We start from the raw sequence: 24700 nt of genomic DNA, 5'->3' as shown, positions 1-24700 counted from the left end.
ATTCCCTCCAAGCTGACCACAAAACTTGGAGACCTGGACATTAACACCTCCCTCTGCAATTGGATTATGGACTTTCTGACCAACAGGCCTCAGCATGTTAGGTCAGGCCACACCCACTCCACCACCATCACACTTAACACTGGCGTACCACAGGGCTGTGTGCTGAGCCCATTCCTTTACTCCCTTTACACCCACGACTGCAAGTCTGTGCATGGATCCAACTCCATCATTAAGTTTGCAGACGACACCACGTTGATTGGCCTCATCAGTGACAACGATGAGACTGCCTACAGGGAAGAGGTACAGCACCTGGCCACATGGTGCGCTGACAATAACCTGCTTCTTAACACCAGTAAGACAAAGGAGCTCATTGTGAACTTCAGGAAGAAGAAAGGAAGCACGCCTGACCCCATGAAGAAGACTGGGATGGTTGTTGAACGTGTCTCCAGCTTCAAGTTCCTGGGAACCACCATCCTGGAGGACCTGTACCTGGACCACAAACACCTCCAGCCTGGTCAAGAAGGCTCACCAGCGCCTCTTCTTCCTCAGGACACTAAAGAAGAACCAACTGTCTTCAGCCATAGTGGTAAACTTTTACCGGTGTGCGATCGAGAGCATCCTGACCAGTTTTATTACAGTCTGGTATGGGAACTGCTCAGTGGCTGACCGCAAAGCACTGCAGAGGGTGGTGAAAACTGCCCAACGCATCACAGGGACACCACTTCCTGCTATTGAGGACAGCCAGAGGAAACGCTGTCTTCGTCAAGCTCGCAGCATTCTTAAGGACTCCTCTCACCCTGACCATGGACTGTTTAACCTCCTGCCCTCCAGGAGGCGCTTCAGGAGCCTCCGGACAAGGACCAGCATACCAGGAACAGCTTTTTCCCTACAGCTGTCTCCTTGCTGAGCTCTGCGCTCTGACACCCCCCACATCATACACACAGTCTCCTCCCCCACTTCATCACTACATCTGACTGATTTATTAATTTATTTACAACAAGCAAAAAACAGTAAACTTGTTATTACTTGCACTACTGTCTGTTCAACCAGAAACACTGAATAATCCATTTGCACACTGAAATATTTTCTATGCACTTTACTGTCCATTGCACTAGTGTAAATGATGTTCATATGTTCATAGTTTCTGCTTATAGTGTACATACACTTTTGCATAATCCATCTGTATAGTATGTTCATAGTACACCTATCTGTATATAATGCTGATAGTATTTAAAATCTGTAAATTATGTCCATAATACTTATTTGTATAGTTATTGTACATATTGTAGACCTTGTATATTCTGTACTTACTGCTTATTGCACTTCTGGTTAGATGCTAACTGCATTTCGTTGCCTTGTACCTTACATGTGCAGTGACAATAAAGTTGAATCTAATCTATCTAATCTAATATGCGATGCTTCGGGGGGAGGGGGCTGAACATATTCTTCTCTCTAACACCGTGTCTACACCGGAAGCAAGCGCTGACAAAATACAATAGAACCTATCATGCTGTCTACACTGGATGCGGCGTGCACGGCTGACAAATTCCCAACAGTAAACTGCTGCTGCTTTCTATTTATGACATACTGACACAAATTTCAAATGATTTTCAATGTCTCTTTGTCTTGTCCATTGTAGACTGACTTTAGCTGTTGTGGCATGGTGCGGCACTACGCGACACGACAACTGTCGCGTCCGGTGTAGACATGGTGTAATAAAGGCAGGAATCTCTGTGTCTGTATGTCTATTTGCTTTTTTATTTTGTTGAGAACCGGTTATCCAATTGACTTCACGCATGGCGGGTATGTTGCTGTGGACCCAAGGGAGTGCAGTGTCGCATTTTGGTGTTATATGGACACACGACATGTTCAGAATAAATAAACTTTTAATAAGCTACAAAACAGTGCGAGCCAGGCAGTGCTTATATGCTCCAAGAATGGACACTGCACTAGTGATACAAAACACAAAGGTTTGTTAAGAGCAATACTTTTAATATAGACAAATTATTATTAGGCTGGGCTATTGTAGATTTTTTTTTTTTAATGACTGCCGTGTTCGCAAGTATTTTCCAAGCAAATTAAGTGCACATTTTTATCATGTGTAAAATTACTGATTAACATGCCAGATAAAAGCCGTTCATTTTTTGTTTTTTTTTTACACCAAAACATATCATAGGTGTACTACTTAAAGAACTCAGGTGATTTTTCAAACTTGATGTGCTGTTGTGGTAGGCCAGTTTCAAATCGCATATTTGGCACACTGCCTTTGTCTTGTCCTCACTCAATTTAAAGTGCTCCCACACAGCTGAGGTCTTTGGCATTTTTGTCTTGTCTTCCAGATGAACTGAATCATGAAGTTCACTCAAGGGTGATTCATATTTGAGGGTGAATGAGAACCTTTGCGCATTTTGTGGGGGATGCCAGGTGTTCAAAAAAAAAGAATATTTGAATCTCAAAATTTGAAAATCGAATGCCAACCCACCGAACAAATATTCGAATAATCAAATAACTTGGTCCAGCCCTACAACCTTGTCGGTTGATGTACGCAATGGTCGCAGTGTTGCCAGTGCAGTTGGGTGCATGCCCATTGTATGTGGCCCCCCAGCCGGTGGTGGAGGCATCCGTGTAAACAACAGCATGCCTGGAGACCTGTTCTAGGGGCAATCCTGCCCGGAGAAACGCAAGGTTGGACCTAGTAAGTGCTGTGTTGCCACGCCCACCTCGGGACTTGGCCATGAAGCCAGTGTTGATGCAGTCTCATATAAAGCAGCCACAGCGTATTGTCATATGCCCCAGGAGCCTCTGAAACTGTTTCAGTGAGACCGCTGTCCTGCTCCTGAACATATTCAGGTAGTTCAGCACCGACAGGGCATGTCCCTGCATGAGGCATGCTGTCTGTTCGACCGAATCCAACTCCATACTTAGAAAAGAGTTCCTCTGCATCAAGGAGAGTTTGCTCTTTTCCCAGTTAACCCGAAGGCCCAACCGGCTGACGTGTGAGAGCACCAAGTCCTTGTGTTCGCACAAGTCGTCGAGGTAGTTGAGAATGTGAATGCTCTGCTCTCTCAGGTACACAAGGGCGGCCTCCCCAACTTTCATGAAGACACAGGGTGACAGGGACAGTCCGGAGGGCCAGACCTTGTACTGATATGTTCGTCCTTCAAACACGAGCCGCAGCAATGGTCTTTGGTGTGGAAGGATTGACGCATGAAAGTACGTGTCTTTCAGGTCAGTCGCTTCAAAACAATCTCGGGGACAGATGTACCCAAAGATACATTTCTGTGTCAACATACTGAACTGTAACTGGTGAAGGGGTCGGTTCAAGAAACCCAGGTCCAAGATCGGTCGTAACCCAGCGCCTTTCTTGGGTACAGTGAAGTAGGGGCTGTAAAACCCTGTCTTCCTATCAGCTGGAGGGACCGGCTCTATCGCATCCTTTGCCAGTAAGAGTGCGATCTCCGCACGCAAGACAGGAGCATCAGCCGCCTTCACTAATATGAAGCGGATGCTGCTGAACTTGGGGGGACGCCTGGCGAACTTAATTGCATAGCTGAGTCTGATGGTCTGCAGCAACCAGCGAGAAGTTTGGGTAGCCAGGCACCCAGACACCGTACAAGCTGGACCAGTGTGTAGTGCGCTGAATTCGTTCAGTCTTCTTCTCTCAGTAGAGTAGTGAGGAGCAAAACGATCATTCGGCTCCCAAGTGAAAAACTGGTGTTTGTTGCACCTGCTGCCTTTTTATGCTCATGCTGTGATCAGAAGCAGCTGGATGCAATCATTGCATTCCAATGTGCATTGGCTTGTTTAGTTACGTTCGAAGTGGATTGGTCTCTCTAAGCAGGTTCCTAATTCATCAGTCATTACCGACGTGACCTCGAGAGTGACCGACTGAAAGGGAGCTGATAGCTGATGGAGACCCAATTTCCAGGGAGTACCCAATTTGTCATGACACCAATTACTCTGGCACATGTATGGTGTGCAGTGTTGGGCAGTAACGCATTACTTAGTAACGCGTTACTGTAATTTGATTACTTTTTTAGTAACTTTAGTAATTCAACTTCAAAAAAGTATTTCGAGTATAGTTACAAGCCGAGGTCTCTATACCTTACTGCTGCGTTACATTGCTGACAGAATGCAGTGTTTTATAATCAAGAGATTTTAAAGAGGATGTAGCACATGCACTGTGGAGTCCAATGCCTGTGAATTAGAGACCTGCTCCCGCAAGACCCGACGCAACAGAGTGCAGCGCGGGACAAGACTTGATAGGCGAGTGCAGTGTGTGTGCAGGGTGCGAGAGAATAAAATGATTCAAGGGACTCCTGCAAAATAGAAATATCTAAATATAAAATATCTAAACCAAATTGCGCATAAGCAACATGAACTAATATAAAATATAAATGATTAACAGGTGCAACTTGTGCAACAGGTTGTGCAGAGTTTCTATTTAGGCTATAACAGGGTTTGGTTGGTCACCTGACGAGAGTGATGCAAGATACTAATCCAAAAGTGCACCATTTGTTAATAAAAATGTAATTTCTTCCTTTAATATAAGCGAGTTTGTCTTTATTGTTGTTGTTTTCATTTAAAATAAATAAATAAATAAAACATCGAACCACAAACTAAGCATTTGTTTTAAAAGAGGGAAAATAGCTTATTTATTTGGGTTACAACGCTATATCGGTCTTATTTCCTTTTGTTAATAAAAGTTAAATGTTTAAATGCCTATGTGAATTTGCCATTGTACTATTTTATGGCTGATGTGTTTTAATAAATAGGCTAATAATGAACCACAAACTATGATCATTTAAAAGAAAGCGGAAATCCAAAGACCGTTTATTTATTTATTTGTGTTACAATGCGGATAAAACATATTTTCCTTATTTATATTGTTAATAAAAGTTCAAAGTGTAATATAAGAGAATTTGTCATCGTACTGTTGTAGCCTGTTTAATTATTAATAATAATAGGCTAATAATGAGCCACAAACTAAGCATTCGTTTGAAGTAAGGGGAAAATCCAAAAACAGGGGGCACCCTCAGCACCCTTACTTCCTGCGGTGATTGTAGACATTATGAAAGACTCATTATGCATATTTATTGTGTTAGATATTTGAGAGATTGCGATGAACTGAGATGTCTTTTAGAGATTATAAATGCAGCGCTCTTTGCTGGAATTCTGCCAAGACAAACCATGCACGCAGCAGCTGCTTTCCTCTTAAAAAATAACAGTGTTCTGTGAATATTGACGCTTTAATAACAAATATTTATCAGGAGCGTGTATGCTGGAATTTCATAAATTTAATGGAGAAAAAAGTAATGTAACTAATTACTAATTACTTTTGAAATAAAGCAATCAGAACAGTAAAGTTATTACTTTTAAAAGGAGTAATCAGTAATTTGATTACATTTTCAGAGTAACTTGCCCAACCCTGATGGTGTGTAAGTAGTGTGAAGCTGAAAGGTGGTTGTCAGAAGGAGCGAGAAATATTGAAAAATGTCAAACCTCTGGGAAAACACTGGTTGTAAAAAACAACAACAACAAGCGAACAGAGCAGCATCTATAAGCAAAAAGGAAAAGCGATAGACTCCGTAATAAAACCTGAATCAACATTAGCTTGGCCTTTCAGAGATGGCAAGAATCATTGTTATGCCATACCTCAGTATTTCCCAATAGGTCAACAACAGCATAAGAAATGGCACCTGCTCAAATTACAGTACATGTTTTTTAGATTTCCATGTGTACCTACAGCACATTCATTTGCTCAGATGAGCAAAGCACAACCAAAACAATGCTCTTCCACAAGACACATGCAGTTTTATTTTAGCCGCTAGGGAGTCAAAGGTTACATAGCACAACAATGACACTTGTTCACTGTGATGGAATCACTATAATGTACACACTCTTGTGACTCTTGTGACAAATTGTGTAAATTATATTGCACAGGTAAACAATACAGTATCATACAAGTAGTCACAAGTGTCTTCATTATTTCCCCAAGAGATGTTCACAGCATGTACATCACCTGACAACTGCTAACCAGCTGTGACACTGGGATGCTCTTGTTATTCATATCCCGGTAAAATCTTGCCTGGTCACACTTGGCATTTGTGAGTGCATGTCTGCCATGGCCTGCCATTAAATCTTCAGTCGTTGGAACGAAGTCATCAACGAGTAAGTTCTGTGTTCTTTTACATTGACTCTTGCACTGTTGATATGGAAGAGATCAGTCCCAAATCCAAAACCTTGAGTCAGTTCTCACTTAAATCATTTATGACTCAGTTTCAGTTTGGTCTTCTGTTTCGAGGCACAACATGTTCAATGAGGCAGTTAGAATGAATCTGAATCCCCTGTTCATTAAGTTTCTAATGAATCTATCAGTGGGACCAGAGAAGGATTTGATGATGGTGCAAGGCAGGGATCCAAAAGTCTGCAACCGCACTGAAATATCCAATCCTTGGAACAGACAGTAAGTTTAAATAATTGAAATTAAAAAAGGTCACTATAATGAAATGTAGTCATCATGATCATCGGGTACTTATCAAGTTCATGCAGCTTGATTAATGCTGTCATTAAACAAATTGTTCACAAAAATTACAATTTACTGAGTGTTTACCTACCCTCAGGCTATTCAAGATGTAGATGAGTTTGTTTCTTCATCAGAACAGATTTGGAGAAATTTAGCATTACATTATTTGTTCATCAGTGGATGCTCTGCAGTGAATGGGTGCCATCAGAATGAGAGTCCAAATAGCTAATAAAAACATCACAATTATCCACACAACTCTAGTCAATCAAATAATGTCCTGAGGGGTAATACATTTTCAGCAAATCTGAATGTTTGAAAAAAAAAAAACTAGTTCTTTAAAGAAAAAGGGTAATAAAGTAACAAACTTAAATTCCTTTTTTTTTTTTTTTTTAATAAAAACTTTCACCCAAATTATGCAGATTCTATAATTTATAATGAAAGAAAATTGTGTTAAATTAGAAAAATACATAATAGCATTTTCACTAATGGTCTCAGACTTCTGGACTCCTGTATGGAGGAGATTTTCTGTCAATCAAAACCTTTACAATGCAAAATCAATGACTCTGCTTCATGAGGCACTCAATATGAGAGGTGATGTAAGGATTGTCAAAGAAATGTTAAACTATTGTAAACCTCTGGCCCAAAGGAGTTAATGTCTCACAGATAAAGATTATGCAGGTTTATAAAAGAACAAAAGGATGACCATATAAACAGAAGAAGTTTCGTTAATGTGTGTGGACTCTTAAGATTTGTGAGATTTGAGAATATAGAAAATATAGGGTACATGTAAAATAAATAGGGCACAGACATTTTAGTCTTTTGTGCAAGAGGTTTACAGATATAAATCTGTTTTGGGGTTCCTACTGTTAATCATAATTTGGGATATATATGATTAGTGTGTGATCTACTGTAACCCCACTGACAGATGAGTATTTTCTTTACAGTTCCAGTTTGACAACACAGTGAGGTCATTAAAGATAATAAAAGTTCTCCCATATTTATAGAATCAGCTATTTATCAACTAGACAGTCTACAATGATCCTGTAACATATAAGTATCTAACATCATTTAGATTACTTTTAAATCTCATGACGTAGTTCTGCGCTTGTAAAATAAACACATGCCGTGAGAGAACATTTCACACCAGTAAGTCTTGATTGACAGTCTATTGTTTATACAGTAGAATCAGTCTTTTTCCTTAAAGGGATACTCCACCCCAAAATGAAAATTTTGTCATTAATCACTTACCCCCATGTCGTTCCAAACCCGTAAAAGATTTGTTCGTCTTCGGAACTCAATTTAAGATATTTTGGATGAAAACCGGGAGGCCTGTGACTGTCCCATAGACTGCCAAGTAAATAGCAGTGTCAAGGTCCATAAAAGGTATGAAAGTCCTTGTCAGAATACTCCATATTCCATCAGACATGCAATCTGGGTTATATGTAGCAACGGGAATACTTTTTGGAAGCGAAGAAAACAAAAATAATGACTTTATTCAACAATTCCTTTGTCAACAGTCTCCTCTGTGTCTCTCTGTGACCGAATTCTGTGTATGCTCTTCTGTATCATCCGCGCCACAAGGAGGTGCTGTTTTCTTTTAAATCAAAGCTAAATACACGTACTGTAGAAACAGCGTATCCCTGTGGCGTGGATGATACAGAAGAGCATACGCAGCATACGGTGATATGGAGGTGTGGTTCGATTTTTTTATTATTTTTTTTATCCAACAGCACTTTGAGCGTTTTGAATCTACATAAAATACATATTAAAGATATTGTCCCAACTAGACTATTTATCTAAACAAGCAATTTCATAGTGCAAACTGTTGTTGTTTTTTGAGCTCTCAGCATGAATACATTTTGCAGTCACTTATGTTTTTGCTGACTTCTTGCACTTGTTAACGATTTGCTGTGTACTAATATTAGGAGCTCACATTTTACTTATGTTTGTTCGCTGTCTCCTCCGTTGGAAAAATCTGGCACAACTCAAAAACTTCATAAATGTATCATATTTCCTTTTCACCTTTTCTCAACAGCTTCATTTTTTCTACTGACTAATAATCAGATCAACACAGTCACAGAGCTTGTGAAATCTTTCACCTATCAGTGACATGGACCGGAGACAACGTGCCCAGGATGGTGACTCACGTCATGGTCTATTAATTGAACTCTTGTCTTCTTGATCTTTGCATCTGAAAAGGAAACACAGAACTTCAATTAATGCACGAGTCTGATTGAAAAGGAAGTCAAAGGAAAACAAAGCTGAACATGCAAGGAAATGAAAGAAGATGTATACAGTTTCATATTTAGATTCCACTTTAGCTAAAATTTGCACTGGGGTTCATTTGCTATAAATAAATAGAAACAAACCAAACTCTCATGTTACCATAATATCATTTATATATATATATATATATATATATATATATATATATATATATATATATATATATATATATATATACCATATATTATTATATAATATTATATATTTTTTTTGTGTGAGTATGTTATTGTATTATATTTGATATTTTTTTAATGTGTAACACTGATATGGCACCTAAACTTGTTGACAGCTTTTGTAGGATCTTCATCGTTCAAATAGCTGGTCTATAATCCGTTTGGGGTGGAGTATCCCTTTTAAATAATTTTATAGATGCATTTCAAATATTTTAAAATCTTGACATTTATCCATTTGAAAAAAACAAACAAAACAAAAGAAAACTATGACAGGTTTATTAGACCTCATCTCTACATAATTAATTACTTTGTTGGCCAACATGGCATGATTACAGCTTTGAATTATACAGAGATTGTAGTCCTGAAATCTGCTCTAAACTTGTTGACAGCTTTTGTAGGATCTTCATCGAATGAATGACCTGAAATTATGCCTTAATTTATAAATACAGCTCCATAATTAGCATAAACAGTTGTTTTTCCTTGTTGAGCTAAAAGAAAACAATGCAATTGCACAGTTAGCTGACATTGATTTAACTGATATACTATCTCTCACGTTTCAAATTACTATGTTAATACATTGTCGCCTAGTGCAAAATTGCTTAGCTTTTGATGTTTGATGATGGTTGATTACAGACCAGCTATTTAAACAAGGAAAAAAGATGAAAATCCTACAAAAGCTATCAACAAGTTTAGGTGCCATATCAGTGTTACACATTAATATAATGTCAAAGATAAAACATATTCTTACATTAAAATGATTTATTATGGTATAATAGTATATGGTCTTAAAAAAATGATATTATGGTAGCATGAGAGTTTGGTTTGTTTCTATTTATTTATAGTAAATGAATCCCAGTGCAAGTTTTAGCTAAAGTGGAATATATATATATATAAAACTATATACATCTTCTTTAATTTCCTTGCATGTTCAGCTTTGTTTTCCAAGAAGCATTGACTTCCTTTTCAATCAGACTCTGTGTTTCATTTTCAGATGCAAAGATCAAGAAGACAAGAGTTCAATTAATAGACCATGACGTGAGTCACCATCCTGGGCACGTTGTCTCCGGTCCATGTCACTGATAGGTGAAAGATTTCACAAGCTCTGTGACTGTGTTGATCTGATTATCAGTCAGTAGAAAAAATGAAGCTGTTGAGAAAAGGTAAAAAGGCAATATGACACATTTATGAAGTTTTTGAGTTGTGCCAGATTTTTCCAACGGAGGAGACAGTGAACAAACATAAGTAAAATGTGAGCTCCTAATATTAGTACACAGCAAATCGTTAACAAGAGCAAGAAGTCAGCAAAAACATAAGTGAATTATTCATACTGAGAGCTAAAAAATAACAACAGTTTCCACTATGAAACTGCTTGTTTAGATAAATAGTCTAGTTGGGACAATACTTTTGGTTTAATATGCACTTTATGTAGATTCCAAACCCTCAAAGTGCAGTTGGATAATAATAATAATAATAATAATAATAATAATAATAATATATATATATATTATTATTATTATTATTATTATTATTATTATTATTATTATTATTTTATAATAGTAGCTGTTCGAATTATTTTTATTTATTTATTTATTTTCTTGCTTTTACAATCTCCGTTATAGCCTATTACCTAATACTGGCCCCATTATCTATTTGGACCCCTTAGATATTGTGACAGTAAAGGTCAGGGGTAAAGTTCTTGGTTAACTCTACCTGTTTAACATGCTTAATTTATACTTAATACATAATTGCATTAGGAATTTGTACTTTAATCAAGTACTATTGAAATTAAATATATTAGTGAAATAAATGTACTTTGTAGCTTTTACGATTTTATCTTTAAAGAATAAAGTAGAGAGAGAGAGAGAGAGAGAGAGAGAGAGAGAGATTTTATAATTATTAAAAATTTTCATATTATAAAATTACATGTTGTAAGCTAACAAACCTAAAATCATCCTCATAAATGTTTTTATCTTTTGTACACCCCTGATAAAGATATTCTATCCTTTTCTGTGTTTGTATTGTTTTCAGATTTGGAATTTGTTCCCAGGCTGTTGATTTACTCGATGTTCATGTGAGCTGTCGTTCATGTCACCCACACAAAGGTACTTTTGGCACATTTGGCACAATATCTGCTCGATATGACTGGCCTGAAGTCCTATTATCATGAGAAAGGTGAGACAGGTTTAGCCATATGGATTTATAGGGACAGGTTTTTTGGTCCTTATTTAGACTTCCGTTCCCCGAGGGGCATTGCATTTGTTTGAAAAAAACAAGATCAAAAATTTACTTCACTGAAAAATCATTGTAAACATCCTCTCATCTGACATGCTCTTTCCTTTCATGCATCATCTCAAATAAATATGGACCATCTGCAGTTGTTTAACATTAGCCTGCATCAACGTACAGAATTGCAATGGAAGTTGCTTGAAATACATAATATGCTGGAGCAGGAGCACAGGGAAATAAGAAAGTGAAAGATGTTCTCTTCATAAGTGGGGTCTTATAAAACCTAGTTTTCAGTGAATTATATTTGATTTAGACACAAGTTATGTGCTCTCATGAATGCAAGCTTTCACTGACTTATGATTCAGGTTCAGACCTGGCTTGTCATTTCCCAAACCCATAAATGTAAGAAAATCTAATTATTATAATAATTTTATTTGATTATTTTTTATATTTGTAATCATTTTATATTGAACATCTAAACCATTTTGTATTGATACAGGCTTTATAAAACAATATGAATTGTATTAATGAAAGTATATTATTTTCTATCTACTATATTTTTATAATTATGCAAAGGGACTTACAATGTATTTTAGACATTAACATTTTCCACTATCCTGATTTCTTTCTCACAGCTCTCGGAGCGTCTGATGCAAAGGTCAAAGCAGTTACTGTGTAATTAGGGCCATTAAATCATAAAGCAGTTTTAAAACAGAACGCGCCTTCACAGGGAGGAGAATATTGACAATAGTAAGTAAACACAATGCATAATGATCATTGTCTTTGAGCCATGATAAGCAATGGCAAATTAAAGCATGGGAAGCTTCCTATGTACAAACAGGAGTGTTAGGTTCTGCCTCTTCATGCCTGACATCCATATGCGCCAGATAAGCATGAGATACGTGTGTTGTGTTGGAAGCCGAACACATGTGTACATGAGTGTCTGTAGTGCAAATAATCACGTATATGGACAAAGGAAGGAAGAGGCTTGGTCAATAAGCTGTTGCAATGTAGAAGTTAAATGATGTCATGTGTGGGCACCATCACAATATTAAACTAAAGCTTTTTATGAACCTGGTGATTATTAGAATTATACACCTATTGTATAAAAACAGATTTAACTAATCATTTGTCTAAACATTTAATTTAGCTGAACTGAAGGTTTGAGAGTTTCATAAACTGCTCATATAGCATATAGATTTTGATTACATAATAGTGATTTGTAACTGATAACTGAACAATGAAGTTGTGCTACCATAGTAATGTTGAAGAACTGGTGAAGTACAACAGATCCACTTTGTTGTACTTCACCAGTGGGTCTCATCTAGTTTTGAGGCAAGGCCCAAACTTAACATTGAACATGTGGTGACCCAAAACAGCACAAATTACTACTGAAATAAGCACCTTATGCTCACCAGGGCTGCATTTATTTGATTAAAAATGCAGCAAAAACAGCAATAATGTCAAATATTTTTAATTAAATTTTATTTGAATGTATTTTCATTTATTGTTATATTTTTTCTGTGATTGATATTTCAGTCTTCAGTGTCACATGATCCTTCTAATCATTCTAATGTGTTCAATTTCTCATTAATAATGTTAAAAACTGTTGATATTTTTGTGGTAGCCGTGATACATTTTTTCAGGATTTTTTTGGCGAAATTTCAAAAGAACAGCATTTATTTCAAATAGAAATGCTTTGCAAAAATGTAAAAGTCTTAACTGTCAATTTTGATCAGATCAGTTTCATTCATCTTTGCTGAATTAAAGTATTTATTTTTCATAATTCATGTATATATCTGAATAAAACTATTTAAAAATATTTTATTAAATATTTGTTAAAAAAAAATTTTTTTAAATCAAACATTGCCTTTTATCATACAAGCTAAATGGGAATATGTGACAATTTGAAATGCAAACAACAGCAGAATTGCAATTTATCAGCCTAACACGTGGAACAAAAACTGAGCCAAATATTGTATTTCTTTGAGCATTAAGCCTTAACCATGTTGACAACTGACATATTTGCACTAAAATACACCAGCATTAGATTGATATGCACAACTGTATAGTTAGTTACATTTTATTTTTTCTTTGCTCTCCATGACCTTTTCAGAACATTTTTGTGTAATGACCCACTAGATGTGAACCAGTGCTCTAGACTAAATGTTTGCAATAAGCAATCTTATGATATTCTTTATATTTGTATATATTTACATATGTACATTTTATATATCACTCTTACAGCATGATATATTAGATCACTAGTGTAATATTTGCAAAACATTTACTACAGACAATGACTAAACATTTATTCATAGCCTGTGATCGGGGGAAAAATACTTAATAAATAAATGTAGGGTGTAGCTTTTTTTATATTTGCTTGCATTGGTATTCTCATTAGTTTTAACCTGCTCTCAGCACAAAGACACTATTGTGTGCTCATTGGGTGGTTATTAATTAACCTTAACTAGAGAATGAAAAATCCATAAAAGTTCCATGAAAGTGCATGTCACAACTACAGACGACGTCACTTAGGATTTATAAATTCTGTTTTACGACATTGTAAAGTTTATCCTCTTTATTCATTAACAGCAAAGAAACAATGACAGGTTCTGATAGGTTGTTGGTCTGACCATTTCCTATATAAGAGGAGAAAGAAAGAGGAGAAAGGCAGAGATTACATTGACAACAACCGAAAAACATACTACAGCTAAACCCTTCTCAAGAAGAACCGGCCAGCATGAAAACCATTTTGTCTGTCGCTTTCCTCATTGTGGCTCTTTGCCTGGTCTCTGAGGCTGTGCAAGTCCAGGTAAGCTCAAGCTTTTATTGCCAAAAAACTCTTAAAACTTACAATCTTACGAACACTCTATTCCATGACTTATGGATGTAATCTCCTCAGAATTGCATTAGTCTGTATTTGACTTCATTCTGAAGCGTGTATATTGTTGCATTTGTGGTACAAAGGTGTATTTAATAAAGGCATGAGTCGTTTAAGCTATTTATAAAGAACCATTCATCCAAAGGTTATTAAGTTTAAGTCAATCGGTCAGTGCTGACGCATAGTTCGATCATTGCATTGAGAATTGAACTCATCCGTTTATTTCTACAATTTCCCTCCTGCAGGAAGGCGATTTTTCCTTTTCACTGGACTCGGTGAAAGTTCTCCAGCAATTAATCGACCAACCACAAACACAAAACCCTCGGTTGATCAAGACGAGCTACTTTTCTGTATGTTCCAATCCAACGCTGCCACAGGAGTTTGTGCCTCTGTGCATGCAGAGAGGAGCAACAATGTCCTTTGCTAGGCTAGGTAATGTCCTGGTTTACTTTTAAATCCATGCGCAATAATTGTACACAATGTACTGTTAATAAATTACATTGTATTGCTTGATGAATCCCAGTCTAACCTGAGATACTGTTATGTCTGTTTCAGCATCTGTGCCTGTGGACATTTGTGAAATATGTGCTTTTGCGGCTTGTACCGGTTGCTAATTCCTTCCATCATCCCCTCGCTTGATTATCATCATCTTCACTTAATAAAATCTGCATATTTTCATTTACTGCAATAAGTTCTCACAATTGACCGTGCAAACATTGCGAATGTTGGCTGAATGGCAGAACATTATGAACTGTTACTTAAACTTCCTTCCCCTCTTTTCTTTCCCATGTTTTGTTTTGTTACAGCACATATTTCATTTATTTAAGAAAGAAGTGTCTTTTTTATTGTTCTATTTCTCAGTTTTGCTGGGTTTTATACGCCTTTGTGTGTGGTAATGCCTCAGTGTTCAATAAAAAAAAAAATAATGCCTCAAATCTGTTCTCTGTGCATTGTGTATTATATTTATTGTTGAAAGAAACTGATTGATGTTGCAAAAATGTTATTCAATTTTACAGCCAAAACTAGGCAATTACTTCATTTGTAATGAATGAAGATGTCAGGATGTCTGAGTGCAAACCATTATATGTCATACTTTTTGATTGACAGGGGGAGCAGACTACCTCATGTTTATATTCAGTCAATTTGAAAGCAACACACGCCATGAGTTCTTGATGAGGTTCGATGGGCTGTTGCTCATAAAAGATGTATTGAATGTTGAGTGACAGGAAAATTAAATGGGAAGACTGTTTTTACTGATATATGTCTTCAGGAAACTGCTTGACTGCTCATTTAAATATTACTTTTTTTCATTACCTACTCGAAATGAAATCTTTCAACCATGAATGTGTGTTTTTGTGTGAGTTTGAACTGTATGTGTGTGTGGTGAAACCGGTCTGCTGACTGCATATAGGCAGCACATCAGTACATCACCCCAACATAACACATTCCTGATCATTTGTTGTCCAGATGAGAATTCAAACCTTTATGGAGCAGAACATTTGTACACAAAACAGCCACCTTGATTGCTGCCTTGTGCTTTGAGTAAAAATTGATTAGGTACAATGTTCTTTTTGCATACTGCTCTGTGTTTGCTTGTAAGCTCTAGAAAATAGAAGCAGGCTGCTGATGGATCTGTAATTTACTTGTTTTGAAAGCTTCAGTGAAATGGTGAACAACAGAACGGAGAGTACACCATTTCTTTCGCTTTGAAGGTATTGGTCATTAGGGAGACCAACCAGCCTTGAACAAATACTTCTTTTTGAATTTTAGGTGACAGTATTGAAATCTTCAAAAGAAGAAGACATATGAGTGTTATCTGAAGCATCTTGCATCTTGTATGTTTGGGTTTAAAGTCTCTTATGCTTAGCCAGGCTGCAGTTATTTGAAAAATAAACTACAGTTAATATATATATATATATATATATATATATATATATATATATATATATATATATATATATATTTTAGAATGTCATTTATTCCAAAATTTTCAGCAGCCATTACATTGCTAGATGTTCAATAGAAATATAGAGTCAGATTTTATTGTGTTTGGAGCTGTCTGGAGTTTATCAAACATCAAATCCCACATTTTCTGCAAAGCTATGGTTAGGACAATATGCATTGATGCAAATTTTCCAGTCTCTTTGTATTAAGAAGGGTTCTATTGCACAGCTGCAATAGCTCAGTAGACTGACGCAAGTACAGTATCCTGTTGTATCACTGCCCAGTTTTATTAGGATTACTCTGATACATTGTGTTTTATCGCCATGCATTATTAGATAACACAAGCTCATTTCTCAAACACAAGTACTTATGACTGCAAACACAGTATGATTAAAATACTTTATTTTAATCGTAGTCTTTATTGTCTTAAATGCTTAAATGTATGCAAAGCATGCAGCACTGACTGGTAGTTCAGCTTACATTATGTTCAGTTTTGGCAAGTAAACTAGATATAGACGAGGCCGTTCACACAGAACATGTTTTTCCATTCCATTTCCATTCCACAATATTGCATACTTATATACTATTCTATGCAGTTTTGTGGTATAAATAGTGAAGTAGTGTGTTCACATTGAAAATTCCAAAAAGAAAAACTGCACTTTAAATACCTGGATGATGCACTTAATTATTGAAAAAGTGTATATAGTGTATAAGTGCATAGTGTATAATGCATCATTTGGGATGCAACTTAGGTAAACGTACTAGACCCGGGGTGTCAAATTAAATTCCTGGAGGGCCGGAATCCACCAGGGTTTTGTTCAAACCCTGCTCCAAGACACATACCATGTAGTTTTCAAATAAGCCTGAAGGACTTGATTAGTTGGATCAGGTATGTTTAATTGGTGACCCCTGTGCTAGACGGATGCATTTGTCCGATTGCGCTCACATCTTTTGCAGTGTCTTGCGCAGCATGAATTTTAAATTAGTTTGACTTTTAAAAAACAAATTACATTACTTAAATCTGCTATTAATCACTGTTATATATAAATTAAATTTTTTTCAGTTTAATTGGTCTCTAGTGTAAATTGATTTCTTCAAATGTGGTTACCCTAAATGAGTTCATTTTTGTGCCATGCTAAATACTGCTCTGACTGCAATTAAAATACAATTCAATAGCACCAAATTTGACAATTTGTTAGTATTTGTGAGTAGCCTATAGCTCACTACTTTTCTAACTCAGTACTTCTCACTAGGCTACATCTATTTGAAGTTATGAAAAGCAATTTTTTGACACACTACAATTTCAAAGTAGCTTCTTCAACACTGTATTTATTTTTTGATAAAAAAAAAAGCAGGTCACTGATTCGGACTTGCTACCGAACTGATATCAATTTGCACAAGCACTAGTATTAAACCCTGACAGCCTTGCAATTTATAGAGAGACAACCTTGTGTACAATCTAATTTCTAAATCCCAGTCTGCAAGCCGGCCAGCTGACATCTATGTCCTGTATGTGCTCGTGGCGGATGGATTTATGAGATTACCTGGTCCACTGTTTGTCACTTACTGACAGGCCTGCATATGATTCATATAGAGAAAACACGTACATCCTCTTTTGTTATCAAAGAGGAGGTCAAAATGTAAACAACGGGCTGTATTCGACCACCAGGTCTTAAAAGGTTACTTAGTAACTCAATAATCACACTTTATATAGCTTGACCTGATGTACATCTGAATTCACTTAATGCAATCTCTCTCCATGTAGAGCCACTCTTCTGAGACTGTCCATCTGAGGCTGAAAATCAGAGCGCTGATAATCGTCCTCCTCCTGACCACAAGCTTCTTTCAAATCTCACAATGTGTACAGGTTACAGTAAGTCAGAATTGGTCCGTTTACATAAACCACTCTCACTTTGTGAGGCTGGATTCAATTGGGAGTTTGTTTGAGGAAAGATATTACTAGGTTGATTGTGGAACTGCATTCTCAAAACATTTTTGTATTTGATACATCAGGGGGAAAAAAATTGAAGAAACAGTTTTCACTCAGAAATTGCTGGTTATTTTTAGATTTTTGAATTAGAAAAACTTAATATCTTCTTGTAAAACATACTCCAATAATCTTTGGTTTATTTAAAACGTCAAAGAATCCTTTTTCAGTTTTTAAATTTTGTCATATCCTTCATAATAATGACATTGTGTGTGAACAGGTGAATCTAAAAAATATGACAAAATTCTATTTTGCATTAAATAAAAATAATACTTTTTTAGACAATTATGTTTGGAATTTATGGTAACACTTTAGGTTAGTGACCAGTTCTCACTATAAGATGTTTATTAGCATGCATTGTACAAGCATATTGGCTGTTTATTAGTACTTATAAAGCACATGTTGTAGAATTCAAAGAACATTCAAAGTTTTTTAAATATTTATTCTTGCAAGAAGGTCAGACAATACAGCAGTGAGCTCCACTATATGTGTGACAAAAATAAGTGAGCATGCTTCTCTACTTTTATACTCTTTATATTCAGACAGAAGCAGAACTCGGAGGTCTCACGCATGAACGCTCATATTGCACTTCATAATATCAAAGCAATATTTTAGATAATATACAAAGTAAATATGGATATAATTGATTCATTGAATTTTTCCCTTACACACATAATGCTTTATTCTACATTGTCATATGTTAGATCCCTTAATTCTACCCCATACCTAAACTTAACAACTACCTTACTAACTATTAATAAGCAGCAAATTAGGAGTTTAGGGAGGCAAAAGTATTAGTTAATAGTTAGTTAATAGTGAGAACGGGTCCCCAAAATAAAGTGTGACCGAATTTTATTATTATTATCTTTTCAGTACATTAAAGCCCCCCCCCCCCCCAATTTTTCATTGCCACAAACTGTCAAGAATTATTGTTTTTTGCTTGTTTGTTTGTTTGTTTTTTCCTTCTGAGTGTATTTAGAATAATTCCATGATATTCTCATTGGTTATGCTCATTATTGTAACACTGCAATATTTTAAATACAACCCTTTTAAATCTTTCAAATAATTTACATAATAAATAATTAAATAATTTATGCTGATTTACAGTAAACAAAAATCATTGTAATACAGTAGGCCTATATTTTATTGTAAATACATACATATAAATACTTATTTTATAGTAATGAGAATAATAGTAAATAAATAAATAAATAACTAGGCAAGGAAATGTGCTTGACTGACATGAGTATTACTGAATATTCCTAAAATATTATTTCTTATTTCCTTCTTTTGGTTTTGGTTGGAAAAGACTCAGATACATTCTTGAAAGATTTGTTAGATTTATCATAGCATATAATTAAGCTGACTATGACCAGATCAATATTATTTTTTCTTCAATGTATATCATACATTTGGAAGATTTCTCTGTGGATATCAATTGAACTTGACATTAATGGAAAATTATTTGATGTTCCTCTTTTTAACTATTTATGAATGGCTGGATTTGGTTCAGTATATAATTCAGATTTAGACTTTCAATATCAATCAATGTGTAAATGGTGGCTAATGCTCTTCACTCTCAGTACCTCTCTTTAAAAGAGACCCTGGCTATCTGCAAGGTAATCATCTTAGGTGGTCTGTATCCAAATATCTTTCAGTTTTAAAAGTCTCTCCTTTTATGACTGGTTTATGGCAGACCTATGTGGGAAAAAAATGCCTTTGCAGTGTGGAGTAATAATTCAGATCTTAGCTTCTTATTGGATGTCTGTTTTATAGGACAGTGGGTACAGCTTCTCCTTGGAGGCAGTGAAGACCCTGAAAAAGCTTATGGAGACTGACACGAGTACAAACCCGCGACAGACCTACGGCGATGCATTGTCCCTACGTGCCGACCCTGACCTGCCAGGAGAGTTCAGAGTGCTGTGCGGAAAAGATGATGCTGACGAAGTCTTCCAGCATCTGGGTTGGTGTGCTGTAAAATCATTGATAAGTATAGAAATTTGAGATAGTGGCTCGAAACTTTAATAAAATACAATAATATATATAGCCTACTACTGTTGAAAAGTTTGTTTTTTATGTATTGTTTTATTCAACAATGGTGCATTAAATTGATCAAATGTGACAGTAAAGACATGTTTCAAATGATTTTTTTTTTTTTTTTTTTTTTTTTTTTTTATATAAATACTATTCTTTTGAAGTGTATTTGTCAAAGAATCCTGGGGGAAAAATGCATCACAGTTTCCACAAAAATATTAAGCCTATATTAAACTATAACATGGATAATAATAAGAAATATTTATTGAGCAGCATTTCTGAAGGATCATGTGACACTGAAGACTGGAGTAGTATGCTGAAAATTCAGCATTGCCTTCACAGGAATAAATTACATTTTAAAACATATTTATTTTAAAATAGTTATTTTTACAGCGCTGCGCATGAAAAACAAGCACACATGATTCTGTTGAGCTTATGAATGCAATGGCCAATCAGAGGCGTTCAGATGAGTCATCGCTGAAATGCAGGTGTTTTGTTCAGTGCACGTGCTAGCCGACTAAATTCTGCTCTCTCTCTCTCTCTCTCTCTCTCTCTCTCTCTCTCTCTCTCATCAGAAACAACAAAAGTGCAGATGTGCGTACGATGTAAGCAAGATATTCATTTCACAGTGTAAACAGCTTCATTTATTATTATGGGATTTTTTGAGAGTGCTTGAACTCTGGCTAGACTGAAATTCAGTGATGTTCTTTGATTATGTGAATGTTCTTTGCTCTTTCTGTACAATGAACATGTTATAATTAGTAACTTACAAAGTATTTACATTCACGTAAAAAGACAAAGTCAGTCATGTTAAACATATTTTTTTTTTCACCCGGCCCCTCCTCCTCAGACTTGACACACGCAGGTTGCCAGATTGACGACACAAACAGGAATGAGCGCACTTGACAATGAATGAAATGAAATTGCTGTGTTTTGGCAATCTGGCAACCTGGGGTGCCGAAATACAATTGAGTAAACTGGCAGTTGGTGGGTTTCACAAACCAAAACAGAGACCAACATTCCGGCCCAGAACGCACATTTTCAAAGAAGAATAACTGACTGTAACATTGTTTTTCAGATAAACAAGTATGTTAACTTAGCATGTTTCTTAAATGTCTGCAAGCATATTATGGTATTTTTATGCTTTAGTAGAGTCAAAAAATTACATACATCACCTTTAACATGTTTGGAAATATTTAATAAAATAGGAAAAATTAAGTAAAATATAAGCCTACATCAGTTATACAGCATTATGTGTTGACGAGGTCTCCCAACCCCTCGTGCCCCCTCAAAAATAATAAGTGCATGACGCCCCTGGTTTTCTCAGTTATTAAGTTCTGAATCAAACACTAGAATCCTTGTTTTTGTCTTTCAGAAGGACAGGATTAAACATGTGGTAGTGAAAGAATAGAAGTCTGTTAGTGCAACAGTTAACATGATTTGTCATAGGCATGTATGACGCACACACACAAATCTTAAAACCGAACACAGTTGTACTGTCATTCTTTTCCCAGCTGTGTCATAAGGCTGCATTAAAGGGCAGCCTTATTTTCCCGTTAGTCTCCCAGGCACTCATTTCCTTTCTCCACCGGTGGCAGTTAGACAGCAGCGGAGGGGTGTAATCACCTTAACTGTGATACTGCAGCTGCCATTATGGTTCTGGCAGTGGGCCAAACTGACGGCTGATGATATTTCTCTTGTCTTGATGCATCATGCATTTCCTCGTCCAACTCTGCTTTTATAATTCTTACTGGTGATCATTTAGTTTCAAAAAAATACACTAAAACATTAATATTATAAAATATTATTACAAGTGAAAATAAATAAATATGTAATTTATTCCTGGCAAAGCTGAATTTTCGAGATCATTACTCCAATCTTCAGTGTCACATGATCCTTCAGAAATCATTCTAACATGCTGATTGGGTGCTTTTTTTCCTCTCAGAATTCTTTGATGAATAGAACGTTTTAAAGAACATCAATTATTTGAAATAGTATTTTTGTAACATTATAAATGTCTTTACAGTGCTATCACTTTTGATCATTTTAATGCATCCTTGCTGAATAAAATTAATTTATTTTAAATAAATCTTAATGACCCCAATATTTTGCATGGTAGTGTAGATTAAAAGTCGGTGATGTCAAAATGAACTTAAACATTTATCATCAAATAGGTTCATAATCAAATAATTTGAACTATTATGCTAGTCACGCTAGCTCTATAATCAACTGTGTGGCACTAAATTGTTACTTTTGTGTCAATTTTTATGTCTCCTAAGGAGAAACAAGTGTCAAGTTGATGTTTAAATGAAATATAACTCCATTAGGTGTTATGAGCTTTGAAAGAGCAACCTCTAAGCAGTAAAACTGTACTTTAGCGAGGCATATAGAGTTCTCTCTTAGTAAACATGGCCCATCTCTGTAATGGGCCATATCTTTTATTGCCATCTTATAAACACTAGTCTGTTTTATTTGCTGAATGTGAGAACACTCCAGAAGTTTTCAGATTGGATAAGCTGCGTGATTATAAGCAAACATAATACAGGGTCATTAGACATTAAAGACTGACCTTTTTAATGATCTGTCAACAGTGAAATCATCAGTCCTATAGACCCCTGTGAGATCTGCGCCAACGTGGCCTGCACCGGCTGTTAGAGCTGACACACTCCCAGCATCACAGCATTCATATACGTCAGTGCTGTCATGCATCTGTCTACAGAACAGCAAGTAAAATATAACAGGGTAAAACACATATTACTCATTTTATTTTACACAACAATGAGAGAAATATTTATTTAAATGTGTTTCATAACATGTTTGGGTCACATAGTACAGAATGATCTTTTAAACAAAAACAGAATTTGGTTTTGAATGGAGATACTGCCACCTAGTGAATCTAAAAATATTTTAGATTACATATACCTTAGAAATAATACATTTCTATATATTCAGAGTGCAAAATCTTTTGTAGCTAGTATTCTGGGCCTCCTGACTATACAGGTGCTGGTCATATAATTAGAATATCATCAAAAAGTTGATTTATTTCACTAATTCCATTCAAAAATTGAAACTTGTATAATATATTCTTATAATCATCAAAATTAAAAGAAATAAACATTTGAAATATGTTAGTCTGTGTGTAATGAATGAATATAATATACAAGTTTCACTTTTGAATGGAATTAGTGAAATAAATCAACTTTTTGATGATATTCTAATTGTATGACCAGCGCCTGTATAAATTTGAGAGTCTTTATTTTATGAATTAGACATATTTATACATATTTTTGTTATTGTTTTTTTTTTTTTTTTTTACTCATATTTGGGCATTTGTTATTTGATGTAAAATATAAACTAAAATAAAATAAATAACCTGTTGGACCCTAGAATGATTCCAACTAGCTACAGCCCTATGAAAATGTATAACTTTCTGGCATATATTCTGGATTAAGTAGAATAATTGTTCATTAATAGTATTTTATAGCCCTTTGAAGTTAGCATATTTTATTTTATATATCTTCCAAAACCAAGTGTCTACAATTTTATCTGCGTTGTAAAAAAAATAAAATAAAAGTTCACAGCTGTTACAAAAAAGTTAATTAAAGATTTGAATATGTCCTATATCCATTTCATTTCAAAAATGATTATTATAATAATAATAATATTTATAAAAATATAATATAATAATTTATTAAAAAAATATATAGAATAACAATAATAATGCTGCACCCAATGCATTTACCTTTTTCTTCCACTAGAGGACAGCACTGCCTAAAATAATATTTTGGTCTTTCATTGACGTCCAGCACTGTGGGATATTAGATGCAGGTGTTCCATGGTATTACTATTGTGTGAAAGCGGAGTTTAGAACAACATTAGCTGTAGGTTATGAACACATACGTAATAGGCTACTTGGCTGGACAGAGATCCCACAGCTCTTTGGTATCCATGTAAGCTAAATGTGTACTTGAAGAACAGATGTACTATATTTGTTTTTTCACATGTCATGATCACAGAGTATATCGAAAACACATTTGCATAAAAAATCTCCACCGCAACAATTCATAACGCACTGTTAAAAAAACACATTTCGCTTGTGAAGAATGAACATGTGTTTGTTCTAAGTGTCTAAAAATGGTGTGTGACTAAATGTATTGACTATGTATTGACAGCCCATCAGTCTTCAGTTTACAGCTCACTTCAGATCAACAGAATCAAGCAACGATTCCTGTCCAAAAGCATCAAGCATTATTTTCTTCACAAGCACGAAATGAGTGTGAATCAGACAATCCCACATAGAATACTAACAGCTAAAGTGTTGTTTTGAGAGCCAGTTATGTAAGGATATCAAAGTGGTGTTTGCGTAGGGAGCAGAGCCTGTTTGTATTTTATTGTAAAAAAAAAATAATAATAATTATTTGGTTTCCTTATTCGACAGATCTCTCCCTCTGAGCAATCCTTGTCCCTCTGAGCAATCCTTGTCCATAATCAGAGGATTGTTTCAGTGTTTCTACGCTAAAATAAATAAATAAATAAATAAATAAATAAATAAATAAATAAAACATAAAATTAAACATGAAATTTTAAAATCTGAAATAATATTTTCTTGTTAAACATACTCCAGTAATCATTATTTACAG

The 24700-nt window shown here is 35.4% G+C and overlaps 2 protein-coding genes across 2 annotated transcripts; both read left to right on the top strand.

Moving 5' to 3' along the window:
• Positions 1-13866: 13866 nt before the first annotated feature.
• Positions 13867-15030, top strand: LOC109067298 (guanylin-like). Its single transcript, XM_019084261.2, has 3 exons — positions 13867-14026; positions 14341-14527; positions 14651-15030. Exons 1-3 carry the CDS (start codon positions 13955-13957, stop codon positions 14707-14709), a joined length of 318 nt encoding a protein of 105 aa, XP_018939806.1. The 5' UTR covers positions 13867-13954; the 3' UTR covers positions 14710-15030.
• A 2590-nt stretch (positions 15031-17620) lies between these two features.
• Positions 17621-22715, top strand: LOC122146557 (guanylin-like). The gene is made up of 4 exons (XM_042765786.1): positions 17621-17671; positions 17805-17912; positions 19803-19993; positions 22652-22715. Exons 1-4 carry the CDS (start codon positions 17621-17623, stop codon positions 22713-22715), a joined length of 414 nt encoding a protein of 137 aa, XP_042621720.1.
• The last annotated feature ends 1985 nt before the right edge of the window (positions 22716-24700 follow it).

This window comes from Cyprinus carpio, chromosome A11, assembly GCF_018340385.1.
Source record: "Cyprinus carpio isolate SPL01 chromosome A11, ASM1834038v1, whole genome shotgun sequence".
NCBI classification, from domain to species: domain Eukaryota; kingdom Metazoa; phylum Chordata; class Actinopteri; order Cypriniformes; family Cyprinidae; genus Cyprinus; species Cyprinus carpio.
This window is presented reverse-complemented; position numbering and strand designations above follow the sequence as displayed.

Coding starts and splice junctions, on each gene's coding strand:
- LOC109067298 (XM_019084261.2), top strand. CDS start 13,955: ATGAAAACCATTTTGTCTGTCGCTTTCCTCATTGTGGCTCTTTGCCTG. Junction 14,027..14,340: donor CTGAGGCTGTGCAAGTCCAG/GTAAGCTCAAGC, acceptor TCCCTCCTGCAG/GAAGGCGATTTTTCCTTTTC. Junction 14,528..14,650: donor AATGTCCTTTGCTAGGCTAG/GTAATGTCCTGG, acceptor TGTCTGTTTCAG/CATCTGTGCCTGTGGACATT.
- LOC122146557 (XM_042765786.1), top strand. CDS start 17,621: ATGATTCATATAGAGAAAACACGTACATCCTCTTTTGTTATCAAAGAG. Junction 17,913..19,802: donor CACAATGTGTACAGGTTACA/GTAAGTCAGAAT, acceptor TCTGTTTTATAG/GACAGTGGGTACAGCTTCTC. Junction 19,994..22,651: donor GTCTTCCAGCATCTGGGTTG/GTGTGCTGTAAA, acceptor ATCTGTCAACAG/TGAAATCATCAGTCCTATAG.